Source organism: Euleptes europaea, chromosome 1 (genome assembly GCF_029931775.1).
Source record: "Euleptes europaea isolate rEulEur1 chromosome 1, rEulEur1.hap1, whole genome shotgun sequence".
Classification (NCBI taxonomy): domain Eukaryota; kingdom Metazoa; phylum Chordata; class Lepidosauria; order Squamata; family Sphaerodactylidae; genus Euleptes; species Euleptes europaea.
In genome coordinates, this window is record NC_079312.1 from 146330742 (window position 1) to 146348338 (window position 17597).

Genomic DNA, 17597 nt, shown 5'->3' on the forward strand with positions numbered 1-17597 from the left:
GTTACATAAACGTTTACTTTATAATGAATAGTATGTATATTTATAATATACATGCCTGAATTGGTTTTTTGGGGGGGAAATCGTCTTGAGTAACTTTTGTATCTAATAAGAAGTCTTTTTAAATGTATTAATTCCCTCAGTCAGTGGCTGTTTTGCAAGTTAACCACATGTGAAAAAACACCTTTATTTACTGAACAATGCTAATATCTAATTGCTTTTAAATTTTATAGATATTATGCAATTACTGTAGCAACAAATGTCACTGTAGCTAGTTTATAAAAAATTCCTATAAGAATTAGTGCTGTGAGAACAGCATATCTCTACAGAATAAGGCCAGCTGAGATACGTCTTTGTAAATCTCTAGTTCATTTAAACATATATGCCATTCAGCCTTCTTCTGCAATGATATATTTTTAGATATTTTTTAAAAAGTCTGTAAATACTAATTTCTCATATTCTGGCTTTATCTTTGCTTTTGAAGTTTTAGGTCTTATTAGGAGATACTGGTGAGTCTCATATCCATGCTGTCAGAAATTTCAACAAATTACATTCTATTGTTTTCAGACAGATTTTGTAGCAATCTAATTATTTTCATCCTAATCACAATATGGGATGCCCATATGACAGAATCAGATTGAAGTGAAGCTTTGCACATCTTAATTTCAGGGTCATGCCACCTCTTTCTTTGGCCCAGCCTTGGAACGTTATTCGTCTTTCCAAGTACACAGTAGTGATGACATCCGACAGATCCAGAGCCTGGAGAATGGGGTGCTCTTCCTGACCAAAACCAACCTCAAATATATGTCCAGAGGAGGCCTCATAATCTTTGATTATCTGTAAGTGCCTTTCTCTAGGGGGATACTGGGCTTTGGAGGATACTGACATTGTCTGAGTTATTGCTCTCCATACAAAGTTTTGCTTATAAAGAGGCCACTTGAGCCTGTAGGAATGCAATGAAAGCTCTTTAAATTTCATCACACATCTGGTACACTGAGAAGCTCAAAAACATGTTTGCAGTGTGTGGAATATCCCTGTGCAATCTTGGGAAGAAGGCTTGTATTTCCAATCATTCTTTCCTCCAGAAAAGTGTGGGCAGATTTCAACTTAGCATTTCCTGTTTCCCTTTTTTGAAGTCATCCCATGAGCATGTGGAGGTGGGAAAATTACATCAGAATAGGTTATCCACACAACATTTCCTGGGATGATCCATATAGTGTAACATTGTGATGTAAATTTTCTATGTGTGTTCTTACCAGGTCATTCAAGAAAGTAATGTGAATGGGGACTTGGCCCTGAATATCCCTCTTTTTCTTCTAGCATGGATGACAGTGAAGACATGCACAGCCTTCTGATGACTGATCCCACCACTTTGCTCATTGGTGGACTCACCAACCATGTGATAGAGATAGATCTCAATACAGTTCAAGAGACCCAGAAGGTATACAAGAAACCCAAGTCCTTATTCCATCGTTTTGTGTCATTTATTGAGATTACCTAATACTGGAGGTGGGTGTGTCTATGGTTACCATGGACCTGGAGAAAAAAATGGCATATCCCTTTTAGAAAGGTTTAATCTAAGGAACTGGATAGCTGAAGCTTTTCATGGCATGAAGGTAGATAACAATACCTGGTAAGTAACATCCTGTTAAGCCTCTGATAAAGGGGCAGGACAGTTTTTTTCTCCAGGGAGTTGGGGGTGCCATTTCTAGTTTTACACAAAGGCATCTCCAGTGAATGAATGAGTATTGACTATTAATACTGTTGGTTGATCTTAGTGAAACAAATTGAGAATCTGGGAAAGAGGTGTTTCAAATCACAACGTTAGTCTGCTGTGTTACAGGGAGGTTCTGATCCTCATTGTGTTGATTGGTTCAAGTAGTCTCTGCTCCTAATACAGACAATTCAGAAGTTCTAATATCCAAGAAATGCTCTGGAATGTCAAAATGTCTTGTTACCGGATATTTTATTATTTTAATATAAAAAAGGGGGGGACAAAGGCTGAAATATCAAAGTAAAAGTAAAACCATGCCCATTTCTGACGTCATGCAAGCAACATAATATAAAAAACCCCAGACCTTAAACCTTTTCATTACAATTACTTACACATCTAAAGATAAGTCTTATTTAAAAGGAAAGCAATTAGCCATGCTAATCAAAATATATATTAACTATGTTCAGTAGCAACAGAAATCTTCAGATAGTTAACCACCAGTCAAACTAAGAATAAAGACACTTTAAGGAGAATACTAATCTTTTGATTAAAGGTTGCTGTAATATCTCAGTTTTCTGTACATCTGAACCATTTTTCAAAGCAGTGAGTTGGATCACTAAATGTTTCCTTAATTGTATCAATCAGTTCCTGCATTTTAGGGAATATAGCCTGTTTTCAATATCTTGTGAAAAATATTCTAACCTGCCATAATCAAATTGAAATATTATCCTAAAAGTATCTTGGGACACATTGGTATATAGTTTAGTAAAAATATCTCTCTTCTGAAAGGAAAATCCAATGTTAGTCCACGATTCATGACTACAAATATTTGCCAAAATATTTTAGCCCATGCACGTGTTCACCACATGTGTATGAAATCAGCATTGGAAGATGTACAGTACCAACAGGAACCAATAGAAAGCTTATATTTTTTGCCAGTTTCTGTGGCGTAAGGTACCAGCGATGTACCATCTTCATTAGGTTCTGTTTCAATAAGAGACAGAAAATGCATCGCTATTATTTTTCGCTGAGAAGCAGCTCTTTAAAATGGACTTCTGCAGGTTTCCACTTTAATTGTCCATTTTAAAGAGTTGCTTCTCAGCAAGAAATAATAGTGACACATTTTAGAAACAATTTCTACTAAATGCCAGTAGTTTCCTTTAAAATTAAGTAATAGTTAAAGACAGTTTTCTTTCTATCATTGAGTTAGAAACATTTAGAATTTTAGGACTTAGGACAGTATGCAGAAATATTCTGTGCTGCACTTGCATCACTCCCAAACCCCAGACTTGCCCAGGAGCTGGATATCCCACGGCTCGCAAGCTCTGCAACACCCGCTCTATTCCCGGCCAGTCAGTTTTGCAACTGCTGTGACCAGAGGTTTGTCCAGGCTTTGGTGAGAAAGAGCTATAGTGATATTAGCATAGCAGGGATCTCTACTGGATTGCATCCTTACCTTCTATGAGGTAAAGAACTTGCACATGACATAATTTGTTTGAAAAGTAGCTGTCCATCTTGTTGATTTAGAAAAAAATTGTATGAAGCTGCCATAATGTTAAGTTGCTGCTTTAATTTGCTGTTTTATCCATTTTAATTTGATGTCGATTTCTTTCTATGTATCATGACTGAAGTTTGATATGCCTCGAGTCTTTTTTGAGAAAGACAAACTATAATATTAATATAAATAAAATAAATGCCATTTTAGTACACTGTGGAAGTGCCTGGAGTCACTATTATGAGGCAGTCGAACCGTTTCTTCTTCTGTGGCCACACTTCAGGAAAGGTAACCTTTTAACTACTTGGTTGTAATCTACTGGAGAGTTGTAAACAACACCAAAGTGAGAGAGGCTATATTAATTCCCTAAGAAATCTGGCATCTCAATCCAGGGAATAAATCACAAAATTCCCATGCATTTAAGTAATCCTGCTACTTTTCTTTAGCTCCTAAAGCATTCTAAAACATCACATGGTAGTGTTGGAATGGATCTGATAGTTATATTGGGCTTGGGAAGAAAATTTGCCTCAGAAACAACTGGCTGGTGACCTGGAAGAAGGCTATGGGCCAAGATGCATTGCATCTGTTAGAAGGCAGACATTCCTTTCAGCTGTTTGAGTGAAGAGATTCCTTAAGCTGGTATTGTTGCAAAAAGCACAAAAGATTGTTGAAGTTCTCACTGTATCTCTGAAAACTTTAAAAAATGGGATGCTGCCTCTGGCTACATGAGATTTACTTGCAGTGCAGTCCTATGCTTACATCCTTCAAAGCTCATTGAATTCAGAGGGCTTGGCTTGGGCTTGGGTACACTAAAGGGGTAGGTACATGTGATGCTAGATACATCACGTCTGTGTTTCCATAGCATACATAATAGCATTTGTATGACATTCTTGGTGTTCAGAACATTTAAAAAGATTATCTTGTTATTCTTACCACTGTCCTGTAAAGTAAGCCAGTGTTATTACGCCCATCTTGCATATGGTGGGGGAACCTGAGTGGCTTGCTTAAGGCCACATAATGAATTCATGGCAGGCCTGAGATTTGAACAGCAGACATCCCAGATCACAGCTTGTTGTCTTAACCAATACATACCTTAATTATGCAAGATGGATGGATAGTACATAGGTTGTGAGGGGAATTGGAGACTATTGAACTTGTCTTTTTCAGATGCCCTTTTGATAAGACAGCCCACTCCAAAATTGTTGAACCCCTTCATCGGGAAAATGGTTGTTGGAGGAGAGGGTAATTGGGTGATAATTCCACAATTATATCTCAGGTGGCTAAATATTGTACGGTTGCACTCAAGGATCATCGCCTTATAGTATTCCCCCAATCTAATTCAGAAAATGTATAACATGGTATTTTATACTGAGATTAGTCTTGGTCTGAAAATTCACTTTTTGTAAGGTTTGTCCCTGTTTTATCTGGCAAATAGCCGTAAATAAATTATTATTAGTAGATAGGTTGTGGGAAACTGTTGTGGGAAACCATTGGTTGTGGATCCAGAGTTCTGTTTCTGTTCATAGAAGGCTGTTCTGCCAACAGAATTGGGGACCTTCGTTGCCTCTTCCCTTCCTCTGTAGCCCGTGGAGCTCCTCCAAAATGGTCCCCTTTCCCCCTGGGAGCAACATTTTTAGGAGATCTCCAGGCTACAGTGGGAGACAAAAAAGTTCCATTGGGTTAACAGAACTGCATTCCATTCAGAAAATTTAGTCTGAATTCAACCATTCCTTTGACTTGAAAGGAGCCCAGCTGTTCCACTGATGCCATTTATTTTTCTGCTGAAGTCCTTGTAAGCAGCTCTCATAGAGTATCTTTTGCTTGCTAGCTCTCTCTGCGTGACCTTCGCACTTTTGCTGTAGAGCATGAATTCGATGCCTACACAGGTAGTCTGTCGGATTTTGATGTCCATGGAAACCTGCTGGTGACCTGCGGTTTCTCCAGTCGGATGAATGGTCTCACCTGCGATCGTTTCCTCAAAGTGTATGATCTGCGCATGCTACGAGCCATCACACCTCTGCAAGTCCACATTGACCCTCTGTTTCTGAAGTTCATTCCTACCTACACATCTCGCTTGGCTATCATCTCCCAAACAGGTAGGAAGGTGGACAGACAGGTGGTTTGGCCTCAGAACTTGCCACTGAACATGCTGGCATTTCAGAGTCACATCCTAGCAGTGTCTAGCCTCCTTCAAGAGGAAACCACAGAATCTGAGAATGCCGTTATGTTTGGAGAATGTTTGCACTGAGTCCTGGGAGAAGCCATGTTCCCATTATGCTCTTCTCTCCCTCCATCCCATCTAGGTCAGTGTCAGTTCTGTGAACCCACCGGATTGGCTAACCCTGCAGACATCTTCCATGTCAATACAGTGGGCCAGCTGATAATGAGCTTCGATGTGTCAGCCAGCAAGCAAGCCTTGGTCTTTGGAGACTCAGAGGGCTGTGTCCACCTCTGGGCTGACTCGCCTGAAATCACATTTAATGCCTACTCCCGGGAGACTGACTTTGCCTTGCCTTGCATTGTGGACACTTTGCCCCACCTTGACTGGAACCAGGATCTCATGCCCTTATCACTTATCCCTGTGCCACTAACCACCGAGTCCTTGTTGTCAGACTGGCCAGCTGCCAACTCTGGCCCTGCACCCAGGTAGTTCCCTAGCACAAGAGATTAAAAAAAAAGAAGAAAGGTTAACTTTGTTTGGGAGCTGAGTGGATTGTTTTGACTGATTGTTTTCTATCTTTTAATTTACTTCTCATTAACATTTTATTGCTGTTTTATTATTTTACTACATTGCATTATAAGTGTGTCTGTGTGTTCTGGTTTTATTCATTTATGAATTGTATTGTAAACCACTCTAAGGGTCTAGTAGGTCTAATGGCAGCATTTTTCTCTGGCGCAAGGAGCCCTCTGCTCATGCAGAAATCTTTGAGATCTAACCAGGGCTTTTTACAATCCATGGAAGAGGTCTGAGGAGCGCTCACACCTCCCTCAACAAATGTCTGCCTCTCTTTATGAAGCATCTCTCACTTTTTTTTTTTTATATAAATTTTATTAGGTTTTATACTAGAAGTTTTCCATTACATTGAACAACATCTATAACAATATCAAATTTCAATTCTAACTTAAAGTTGTTATAATTCCATATCATATAATAAAAAAAGAAAAAAGAAAAATGGAAAAGTTTTTAGACTTCCCCTTCACCTCTGTCTGCCTCTTAATAAAAAGTTCATCCCGTCGTAGGTAATCTAATCTTAATAAACTATCAATACTATATATAGAAAAAAAAATCATAGTCTGTTAGTAAATATACTTATACTTAATCATTATAAAAAAGATCAGAAATAATCCTCTGGATCAGATTAGAAAGTATTCTTCCATTCTTCCCATTTTTAACTCATATTCACAATAATGCATCCACGCCCGCCATTCCCCCAAAAACCGAACGTCATTTTCTTCATTTAGAATGGCTGTGAGTTTTGCTATTTCTGCCACTTCAAACATTTTAACAATCCAGTCTTTTTTCTCAGGAGTTTCTAGCCCTTTCCATTTCGCTGCATAAAGCAGTCTCGCAGCTGTTGTGGCATAAATCAAAAAAGTTCTTTGTATTGCTAAGTCGTCTGGAATCATACTCAATAGCATCATTTCTGGTGTTTTGGGTATATTCTTTTGTAGTATTAATCTCAATTCATTATAAATCATGTCCCAAAAGTCTTTGGCTTTGTCACAGGTCCACCACATGTGATAAAAGGAACCAATTTCTTTGTTACATTTCCAACAAGTAGGGGACATCGTTTTATAAATCTTTGCAATTTTCTTGGGTGTTAGATACCATCTATACATCATTTTATAAATGTTTTCTCGCACTGACTGTGCTTTTATTCCTTTTAGATCTTTGGACCATAATCTTTCCCATTTATTTAAAACAATATCATGTCCCACATTTTGAGCCCAATCGATCATAGTTGGTTTAATCGTATCCTGCTCACAATATATTGTTAAAAGGAGATTATACATTTTAGAGATCAGTTTTGTATTATTATCTAGTAAAATCCTTTGAAAAGAAGATTTTTCTTTAGAAAAACCTTTTTTAGCATCTTGTACAAAAACTGATTTGATTTGGTAGTATTGGAGCCATTGTAAATCATCCTTAAGAAGTTGAAAGTCTTTTAGTGAGCATTTCTTTCCTTCCCAATTAATTAGATCTTGATAAGTAATAAATTTGTCTGGTCTAAGTGGGCGCAAAGTTAGCATTTCTTGAGGCGATATCCACATCGGTGTTTCTGGTTCCAAAATGTGTTTATATCTCATCCAGATACGAAGTAAAGAGGACAAGCATCTCTCACTTTTTGAGGAGCATAAGTTGAAGTCACAATTTGTTTTGTAGACGAGCCCCACCTGTTGACCCAGAGATTCTTCGTACCATGAAGAAAGTTGGCTTCATTGGATATGCTCCAAACCCAAGGACCAAGCTTCGAAACCAGGTAGTTATTGCACCAGCTCTCATTTGTGTTTGCACCTCCTGAGCACTCAGGGAACTGCAGGTCTTTGTGGTGGCCAGGATACATCCCTAAAGATGCACTTTAGCGCAGAAGGGTTAATATTGTAGATGAAGGCAAGGGAAGTAATTTCTGCATTCAGATCTGAATGTTTATTTTGCAACAGATGAAGCGGTTGGTTTAAGGGAAATTTGATAGCTTCACATGTGTTGGCTTTATAGATGCACCATGTCCTGTAACTCCTGAGGTTAACCCATAGAACAAAACAAAGTTGCAAACAGGTGTGTCTATTTATTACATACAACAGAATAGGCCTGACCAGGCACAGAATAAAGAAATACTATAAGCTGTCATGGAATGGGTTGATATAAAATCCAGACTTCCATATATAATGAATAACCATTCCACCAAGAATGGATGCTGTTATTTCTAATATCTCACGTACCTTTCTAGGCCTGATCAGGGCAAACCATTTCCATACCATTAGACCATTTCAGGTCTATTCTGTTCTATGTAATAAATAGAAAAATGGTGCATGGCAGTTAATCACTGACCACTGAAGAAGGTTTTTAGAGGCTGTTAGTTAGTTTGTTGTGGAGCTTTGAAAGTGACTTATTAAATATCCTTATGTTTGTCATTATCCTGTTTAATAATTTTTTAGCGCACGGGGGAAAAGGCTGCATTGAGGAGCTATTGTTTTACTACTTTGTCTTATATCTAATAATGAAGGGGGGCTGATCTTCAGATATCTAAATCTGTGAATTGAGTCCATTTACATAGGAGAAATCTGAAAATGAGGTAAAAATTTCCCCAAAACGGAGGAGCGTTGTCGGCAGATGTGCAGACAATGTTTCTGCTGTGGGGAGAAGACGTTGTGAGGGGAAGATGTTACCTGGCTTCAATGACGACAACTCCAAGCCCAGCCCTGCTCTTGCCATCCCAACTCCCAACATCGCTGTTGTTGCCCCCAGGTCCAGCGCAGCTCCCAGTGTTGATGCTGTTGCCCTTGAGCCTGGCACAGTTCTCCAACGGGCCACTGGCCCACTGCAGCCAGGGCAAGCCTGGCCACATTCAGAGACATACAAAGAGGCTGGCCCAGTCTCTCCTGGAGAGGTGGCCGGGCAGAGTGCTGAAGATTGGGGTGGGGGGTGGGGGTGGAGAGAGAAAATATTTTATTTTGTACAAATGGCCAAATTAACTAATAGTCTACATGGAAATGATGTAGAAGAGTTTAAAAGAGACTGGAATAAGGCCTTTGTACACTGGGCTAACACAGCAAAGACCGATTTTATCAAGATTGTGAAAGAGTTGTAAATAAAATATTGTAGTAAAGGGAAACAAAACAAATAATGGATTGTATAAAGCTAAGGGGTACTTCTCCGGAAGTCACAATGGGGGGTGGGCGGGCACATGACACGAGGGAGGGAAGGGGACTCTCCCTTTCAATCCTATATTATTTTTCGTTTTTTGTTAATTTTTTTTGTTTTAATTTTGTTTGAAATTTCTTTTCTTTTACTTTTCTTGTAATCTCTTTATTGTTAAAAATTGTCTTTTCAATAAAAATTCTATTAATAAGATGGGTGGGGGGAGAGACAGAGTACTGACAATAGGGTGGGGAGGTAAGGGTGGCAAAAGTTGGGAAGTAAGGGAGGGGGAGGAAGGCAAGGCCAGGGGAGGCAGCACTGAGGACAGGGGGGTGGTTGGTTGGTTAGAGAGGGTGGGGGGAGAAATTGAGATGGGGGAAGATTTATAGGGAAGGGGTAGGGGGGAGCAAGAGGGAGGAGGAAGATTGACAGAAGGGATGGGAGAGAGAAAGGAGGGAGATTGACAGAAGAGGAGGAGAGGGAAGGAAGCAAAGGCGAGGCGATGGAATGCCCCCTCCCCTGCAAGTTCCTTGCAGGTTCCCACTTGTTGCTCTGTATTCCATTAACATTTATGTATTATTATTATTATTTTTTAAAATTGCAGTATTAACCTTAGTATTTTGTTCATTTTGTTTGGGTTTTTTCGCCTGGCACTTTTCATACTTGGGTGGGCTAATGTTTTTATTGATACATGGTGTGGATTTTGAGTGACTGATGGGGTTGTTTCTCAATAGGTCTGTGGTTCAATTATTTTGTTGTTTTGTATTTTATGTTTGTTAATACTTCTTCATGAACCCATTCATGCGTAAAAGAAGGTGGTTGGAGATCAGTAAACAAATCCACCTTCTGTGTGGTATGGGGCTGAAACAGGATGCATGCACAGAATTTTTAATGTATGAGGTTATTGTATTCTGGCTTTCAGTTAAAATCGTAAATAGGAATGGAGACAGTGCACACCCTGAGCCCAGGTTTTAGCATGCTTCTACCTTTTGCAGATCCCCTATCGACTGAAAGAACTTGACAATGAGTTTGACATTTTCAACCAAGTCCCTGAATCTCCCATTGGACGGGAGGAAGAGCCGTATGTCTACATGGTGGCAAAGAAATACAGGAAGGTCTGTTTTAAATGTTTCTTGGAGCATTGGATATTTTGGCAAAGGAAGCTCTTTGTATAACAGAGCAGATGTGAAGGAACAGAAGTTGGAGGAGGGGAGGTGTCAAGTATGTCTATGCATAAAATCCAGCACTCTTCACCGCAAGCACCACAGATTCCCCAGCCTGACCACAGCACCACCTGGTGGTGAATCAGATTTGTATACTTGTATTCAAAGGTACATTCTTGCTTCTTGCATGACAATATTGGTCAGAGCAGGGTAGGTAGAACAGACCAACTAGAGGTGACAGTGGGAAGGTAAAGCCTTCCTCGCTGCTCAGTACTATGCAGGGTAGATCCACCTCCTTTGTACAAACTCAGGAAAAAAAGAAACAAATGGAGGATGCTGAAGATATTGTTGAAGGCTTTCATGGTCAGAGTTCATCAGTTCTTGTAGGTTATCCAGGCTGTGTGACCGTGGTAATGATACTTTTGCAGGACAGTGACTCAGCTCAAACTCAACCCCCTTCTGACTATATATATTACTCTTCCAACACACTTTGACACTGAGAGACCCTGTCCTTCAGTGTTACTCCTCTGAAGATGCCTGCCACAGCTGCTGGCGAAACGTCAGGAAAGAAAATACCAAGACCACGGTCACAACCTGGATAACCTACAAGAACTGATGTTGAAGATATTTATACAGCAGTTTAATGGCAAGAAAAATACTGAAATAGGGATGACGATCTCAGTAATACCTGGAGACGTGCCTGTTCAAGAGTATTGAGAAGCTGCATGTATGAAAGGGCAAAAGACCTTTGAGTTGCTTTTCCCATGTTGGAGTGCTGTTAGTCATTACTTGTGTAACAAGTGATTGAATATACAAGCACACCGTTACAGACACACGTTTTTCTGGCTTGATTTGCTTAGGTCACTATTAAATATTCCAAGCTGGGCTTGGAGGACTTTGACTTCAAACATTACAACAAGACTCTGTTTGCTGGCCTGGAGCCCCACATCCCGAACGCTTACTGCAACTGCATGATCCAGGTAGGTGCAATGTTGCCTTCTCTCTGTGCTTTCTTTCCTGCCTTTTGTGTAGTCACTCCCTTTCTCTGGTAACCTCCTCCTCCTATCCATTCTCAGGTGCTGTATTTCCTAGAGCCTGTGCGGTGCTTGGTTCAGAACCACCTATGCCAGAAGGAGTTCTGCCTGAGCTGTGAACTGGGATTCTTATTCCACATGCTTGATTTGTCCAGAGGGGACCCTTGTCAGGTAAACATGGGCAAAGGTACCATGCAAAATGCCTAGATCTTTGCGTAAGATGCTGGTTCAAAAGGTGTATTTAGAGTAGAGGCAAAAGTAGTGGGAAGACTAAACCTGATCTGGAGTTGCATTAGGCTTTTTTGGCAAGAAAGTTGAGATTGGAGTGGGCAGAAGATGGGGGCTGCTTGCCTTGGGATGGGCCATTAATTTAGTGGAGCTCTTTGGGGAGGGGTGGAATGGTTGTTCATCACACTTGTCCATCTGCCACTGCACTGCAGTGCTTGCACAGGACAATAGGGTGATACCACAGCCAAACACAACATCCTTCCTCCACAGAGAGCAGCTCCCTGACTCCTGGCTAATAGCACAACAGAGGGTACCTGGAAGGCAGCACAGCCACATGGCAGAAATTGAGTTAAGCACACTGTCTCTCCCCCCCTTTCCATTCAGGACAGGAGTTCACAAAGAAGGTGGAATAGAACCAATTTGATGTGCTTATATGGGAGGATGGAGCTGTCTTGGGATCAGTCCACAGGCGACTGTTTTCACCTTCCTTTTCCAATATAGTCATTCATTCTGTCTATCCCAGGGCAGTAACTTCCTCCGTGCCTTCCGCACCATTCCAGAGGCAGCTGCTCTGGGGTTGATCTTGGCCGATTCAGATGAGGCAACAGGAAAAGTGAACCTCGGACGCTTGATTCAGAGTTGGAACCGCTTCATCCTGACCCAGCTCCATCAAGAAACTCAAGAGCAGGAAGGCCCTCAAGCTTACCGGGGCATTGGAAGCAGGTAGAACAAAACATGTCCCTTCCTCCTGCTTTCATCTGTCTGCTGTGGGCAGATTGGAATTGTACAGTCAGCATTTTCTCTATTGGAATCCACCTTCCTATTCCTTTTCCTGGTTTGATCTGGGTTTAAAGTAGATTTCAGGATTCCAGAATTGTTTCAGTCTCTCCTGATCATACCTGATGCACAGCCTAGCCATAGTGCAGGCAGTCTCAGCCAATTCTGTGCATTTAACAACTAGACAACAATCTTGATCTCAGCTGGTTGCAGGAAAAGAGTATACTTGGCCTTCCAATGGTTCTTACTATGTACTGGCTATTGTTTTATATTCCCCTATAGCCCAGAGGAGAGACAGCGAATTGTTCTTCCCCCTTTATTTCCCTTTTGCCTCAACCTCCCCATCCTGAATGACAGCACATTGTGAGCATCAATGTCAGCAATGGCCCATATGCATGAATGGGTATGCTTAATTATACCTGGCTTTGTGCCTGCTGATAAGTGGCGTAAGAGTGCTGAAGTTCAGAAATTGAACTGCAGGCGACCAGTAAAACACATAGGGTAGATGCTCCCACAAGAACTATCTGATTGAAAAGGATTGGGTCCAATCCAGCATTAGGTGTTACCTTGTAAAGTAGCAGGTACTGTAAGGACATTGCAGCATTGCTCTTCCAGATGTTAAATCCAAAACACAGCTGATCCAGTCTCCTTTCTTCTAGCAACTTTGGATCGTCAGGGGACTCAGTCATTGGCCAGCTTTTCAGCTGTGAAGTGGAGAATTGCAGCATGTGTCGCTGTGGCAAAGAGACTGTCCGAGTGTCTTCTACACTCCTCTTTACCCTCTCCTACCCTGACAGTAATGGTACGACTTTTAGGGATGCTACAAGGGGGTTGGGCAAGCATGGAATTAAAATTGAACAGGAGTTGCCCTGATACTTTAAACCAGAGGCATCAAGTGTTGGAGAGTTGTTATGAATCTCAGTTTTCCAGTAGCTTCTTTTGGCTTATGTAGCTGGCATCCCTTGCTTAGAAAAGCCCAGGTTGGAGCCATGTGATAGAGGCATTCTTGCAGTAGCAGAAGCCCTTGCTAGGGGAGTTATGAGCTACTTGCTGCCACAACAGCTCTGTCTGAGTATAGATCCTTCCCTGCCCATATGACACTGTAATTGGCAGCTGTGTTCTCGTTTTGGTTGTTTAATTTCTATAGCACTTCCTAATATAAACCGTGCTTTGCAATTTATCTGTTCATCCTCACAGCAACCCTATGTGAGCTTTACAATTACTTTTCCCATTTTACAAGTGGGGAAGATGTTAACCTGCCCAAGGCAATCCATTGAGTTCTTAGAAGAGCTGAAAATGCTGAGTTCTACATCTGGGTAACAAAAATGAGGGACACACATACTGGATGGGGGATACACTTCTGGGTAGCAGTGTGTGTGAACAAGATTTTGGGGTATGGGTGAGCAGCCAGTGTGATGCGGCGACAAAAAAGGCTAATGCAATATTGGGGTGCATCAACAGAGGCATAACATCCAAATCGCAAGATGTCATAGTTCTGTTGTACACTACATTGGTCAGGCCGCACCTGAAGTATTGTGTGCAGTTCTGGAGGCCTCAATTCAAAAAAGATGTGGACAGAATCGAGCAGGTGCAGAGGAGTGCGACGAGAATGATCAGAGGCCTGGAGACCAAGCCCTATGAGGAAAGGCTGAGGGAATTGGAAATGTTTAGTCTGGAGAAGAGGAGGTTGTGTGGGGGACATGATTGCACTCTTTAAATATTTGAATGGCTGTCACTTAGAGGAGGGCAGGGAGCTGTTCCTGTTAGCAGCAGAGGATAGGGCTTGCAATAATGGGTTTAAATTGAGGGTGAAAAGGCATTAGGAAAAAATCTGGGTATTAGGAAAAAATCTTTTACAGTAAGAGTTGTTCAACAGTGGAATCAACTACCTAGGAAGGTGGTAAGCGCCCCCTCACTGGCAGTTTTTAAGCAAAGCTTGGACAAACTCTTGTTAGGGATGCTCTAGGCTGATCCTGCCTTGAGCAGGGGGTTGGACTAGATGGCCTGTGTGGCCCCTTCCAACTCTGATTCCATGAAATTTGAAGCCAGGTTACTTGAGTCCAAGTCCAGCACTCTGTCCACTGAATCAAGGTAGCCCTCAAATCTGTTTCTTCCCTTGGGACCCTTCGGGCCTGCTTCCCCCCCCCCCTTTATTTTTACCCTTATCTGCCGGCATTTGTTTAAGACAATGTTGAACTCTACCAGCTAAGTTAAATCTGATATGATCGTATGCATTTAATGAAGTGGACCTATAAACATTTACACTAGATTAAAGATGTGCTGGATTTTTAAAATGCCACAAGACTCCTGTCTTTTGGGGGGGGGGGTTAATTTAGTTTCACATGCGAAGATGATGTTCACTGTGATAAAATTTCAGAACCCTGCATTAAGAGAGAGTCATACTCATCACTGGGTCCAGACAGCTATTTCTTGACACAATTTGCCTTCAACAATAATACTTGATCTCTGCTTACTCTGGGGTAAATTTTCCTCAGTGCATTTCTGGATGGTTAAGCTTCACTTCCTAGTTCTCTCTTTAGGGCAATTAAAGTTACTTCTTTTTTACCCTTCCCTTGTCCCCAGATAAAATCAAGGATTATGAATTTGCCCAGATCTTAAAGAGAAGCATCTGTTTGGAACAGAATACACAGGCTTGGTGTGAAAACTGTGAGAAATACCAGCCCACGGTAAGCGGGGAGAGAATTATAGCTCACAAACTGATTTCCCAACCAGAAGCTGTGGCGTTTTTGTCTGAGGAAAGCTTTTGCCCAAGGTTGTATCAGTCAAGGCTGCTATGACAGAGCAAACTCTGCTATGACAGAGCAAATTCTACCCTTGATAGAATTTGAAATTCTGAGTTCTAATTATACATTTCTGGTGATTATGTTTCTGGTGACCAGCTGTTGAAGCAATCACAGCTAATGTTTTCGAGTTAAATTCTTAAGTCGATAACAGAGCTAGGCAGTGCAACTTTCATATGAGCGAAAGATAAATTCATCAGTTTTAACATCTGGTATCTTTCTCTGGATAGCCCAGGCTAGCCTGATCTCGTCAGATCTCAGAAGCTAAGCAGGGTCAGCCCTGGTTAGTATTTGGATGGGAGACCACTAAGGAATACTAGGGTTGCTGTGCAGAGGAAGGCACTGGCAAACCACCTCTGTTAGTCTCTTGCCATGAAAATCCCAAAAAGGGGTCGCCATAAGTCGGCTGCGACTTGACGGCACTTCACACACACACACATCTTTCTCTGTAGTGCTGCCGCCAGTTGGTAACATAATTCTTTTAAGATGGATCATTCGTCTTTTTAGCTATAATAAATACCCAATAGCTGTAGGATAAAGCCACTATAGCAGTGCCAAGTAGTCATCTGTGTCACTTGCCTTTCTATCATGTAACATGTTTTTTTTTGGCCACTCAAGGTCCAGACACGCAATATCCGCTGCCTGCCTGATGTTTTGGTCATTAACTGTGAAGTGAACAGCTCCAAAGAAGCGGAATTCTGGCAGATGCAGGCAGAGGTATTTAGGAGTGCATATTCTCCCATTTCAGTTTGCAGTCAGTCAGGTGCATTTCAGGACGTCCTTGTCTTGACCCATTCCTGAAACTGGCATGAGAAGTCATTGGGGTTGATGCTGAATTAATTGCTGAACATTTGTATGGACATCTGTTAAATTTATGGTTTTGGTTTCTCCTTTCTCAACAGTATGCCTTTAAGAAGCTGATGATGAAGAAAGGTGGCCTGGAACTCTCCAAGACTAGAGAAATCCCTCTTGGGGAATGGTAAGATAGAATGGGTTCTTACCTGCCCATCAGAAAAATCAGTCTTTGTCCTCTCAGATTCAGTGACACTACTGATCTTCTCTTGCTTAAGATTCTTGATTTAAAGATTGGAAGGCAGGTATGACTTTGACCACAGTCCATCCATCCAAACCTTTATTAGCATAGTCTTGTCTGTGCTGTGCTATGCACTGGCCAGGTGCACAGAAGGAAATCTCAGTAGCAAGATGGTGTGAACTGAATAATATAGACCATTGTATCTAGGGTTGCCAGGACTCTGTACTAAAACAATTAAAGTCCATATTGGGTTATTAATCTTCTTTACAAAAGGTAAATTGCAGATATGATATATAGTAATACCAGTATTACCTGAGGTGTTAGTCTTATTTTTTTCTTCAGCAACCTGCCCTCGGTTAGCTATTAATTGTGGATGGCTTGTATTAGAGCTGGACCTCACTTGTCAGTGGCGCCAGGTCATCACAGGGTCAGGAGCCAAATGTGCTAGTCTAGAGTATGTGCTGTTTCTGGGATGGAATCATTGCACCAATTCCATCATACCTTTTTTCCACTTCAGAAAGCAGTGCCACTGGAGAAACTAAGCAGAACAGTTCTCAGTTGTTTGGTAAAGTGAATGTTGAATAAGCTCTCTCCTCTTCTGTGTTTGATATTTGTGGTTCTTCACTCCTTTTTTTCTGCAGAATATAACATGTATTTTTTAAAAATGGGAAAAGATCATCTGTTTTTATGAACAATCTGCATGGATTTTTCAGGAAAGATGAACAATTGGTTATTAGACTCGTACTCTTTCTCACAGATCTTTCCTGCCAAACTCATAGAGGGTTTTGCATTTGGATGTAACTTTTTCATGTTTATTTTTTTCACACAGAATAACAGTTACATGGGAACTGTTTCATTGTATAGATGGCCAAATGGTTGCTCGTGTCTATCTCCTGTCCCTGAAATGTGCAGGTTCATCTCATGGCTTGTTGTCCTTCTGTGCTCTTTCAGTAATGCCAGAAAAACCTGGTCTTGACCAAGTTGACAAAGAAATTGCTCTTGGAACCTCAGTCATCCTTACGAACTCTTCCTTCTGGGTCTGTGTGCCTGTGCTTGCTTTGTTTTCAGGAATGAACTTGGAATTGCAGAAGGGGGCAATGCTTATACCTCCATTGAGGAACTGAAGAACATCTGGATTCCTTATTCCATCAAAATGAAGCTGTCCAAGAACAAGGAGCTGGAAGTTTACAACTGGGATGAAAATTCTGAAGTAAAATATCTCTTACTAACAAGAAAGTGACCTATAGCACCTAATTGGGGGGTGGGGGGAGAGCGGGAATCTAGAGCTAGAGAAAATAATACAATCCAGATTTTAAAACTTCAAATATGGATGCAAAAGGTGGGTAAAAGAGGATTAGTGGAGGAGAGTTCCATCAGTGGCTCTTAGCAATGGTAACTGGCAGCCCATTCCTGAGGCTTCAGGCACTGCGCTGGGGCGAGGAGAGGCGCAGCAATGGCGTAGCCGGGAGGGCTCCTAAGAGGTTTGGCCACGGCA

At 41.3% G+C, this 17597-nt stretch overlaps 1 protein-coding gene across 2 annotated transcripts in view; it reads left to right on the plus strand.

Annotated features, from left to right (window-relative positions):
* Positions 1-17597, plus strand: part of PAN2 (poly(A) specific ribonuclease subunit PAN2) — a 37375-nt gene that overhangs the window by 1896 nt on the left and 17882 nt on the right. Inside the window, exons 2-16 of one of the 2 annotated variants that reach the window (XM_056864040.1) lie at positions 667-836; positions 1318-1438; positions 3417-3494; positions 5035-5302; positions 5510-5852; positions 7591-7687; positions 10062-10181; positions 11090-11209; positions 11306-11434; positions 12015-12214; positions 12928-13070; positions 14852-14955; positions 15688-15786; positions 15972-16048; positions 17171-17312. In XM_056864040.1, coding sequence (XP_056720018.1) covers positions 667-836; positions 1318-1438; positions 3417-3494; positions 5035-5302; positions 5510-5852; positions 7591-7687; positions 10062-10181; positions 11090-11209; positions 11306-11434; positions 12015-12214; positions 12928-13070; positions 14852-14955; positions 15688-15786; positions 15972-16048; positions 17171-17312 — 2211 coding nt within the window. The remainder of the gene's footprint in view (positions 1-666; positions 837-1317; positions 1439-3416; positions 3495-5034; positions 5303-5509; positions 5853-7590; positions 7688-10061; positions 10182-11089; positions 11210-11305; positions 11435-12014; positions 12215-12927; positions 13071-14851; positions 14956-15687; positions 15787-15971; positions 16049-17170; positions 17313-17597) is intronic. The other variant, XM_056864047.1, reaches the window with a different exon arrangement.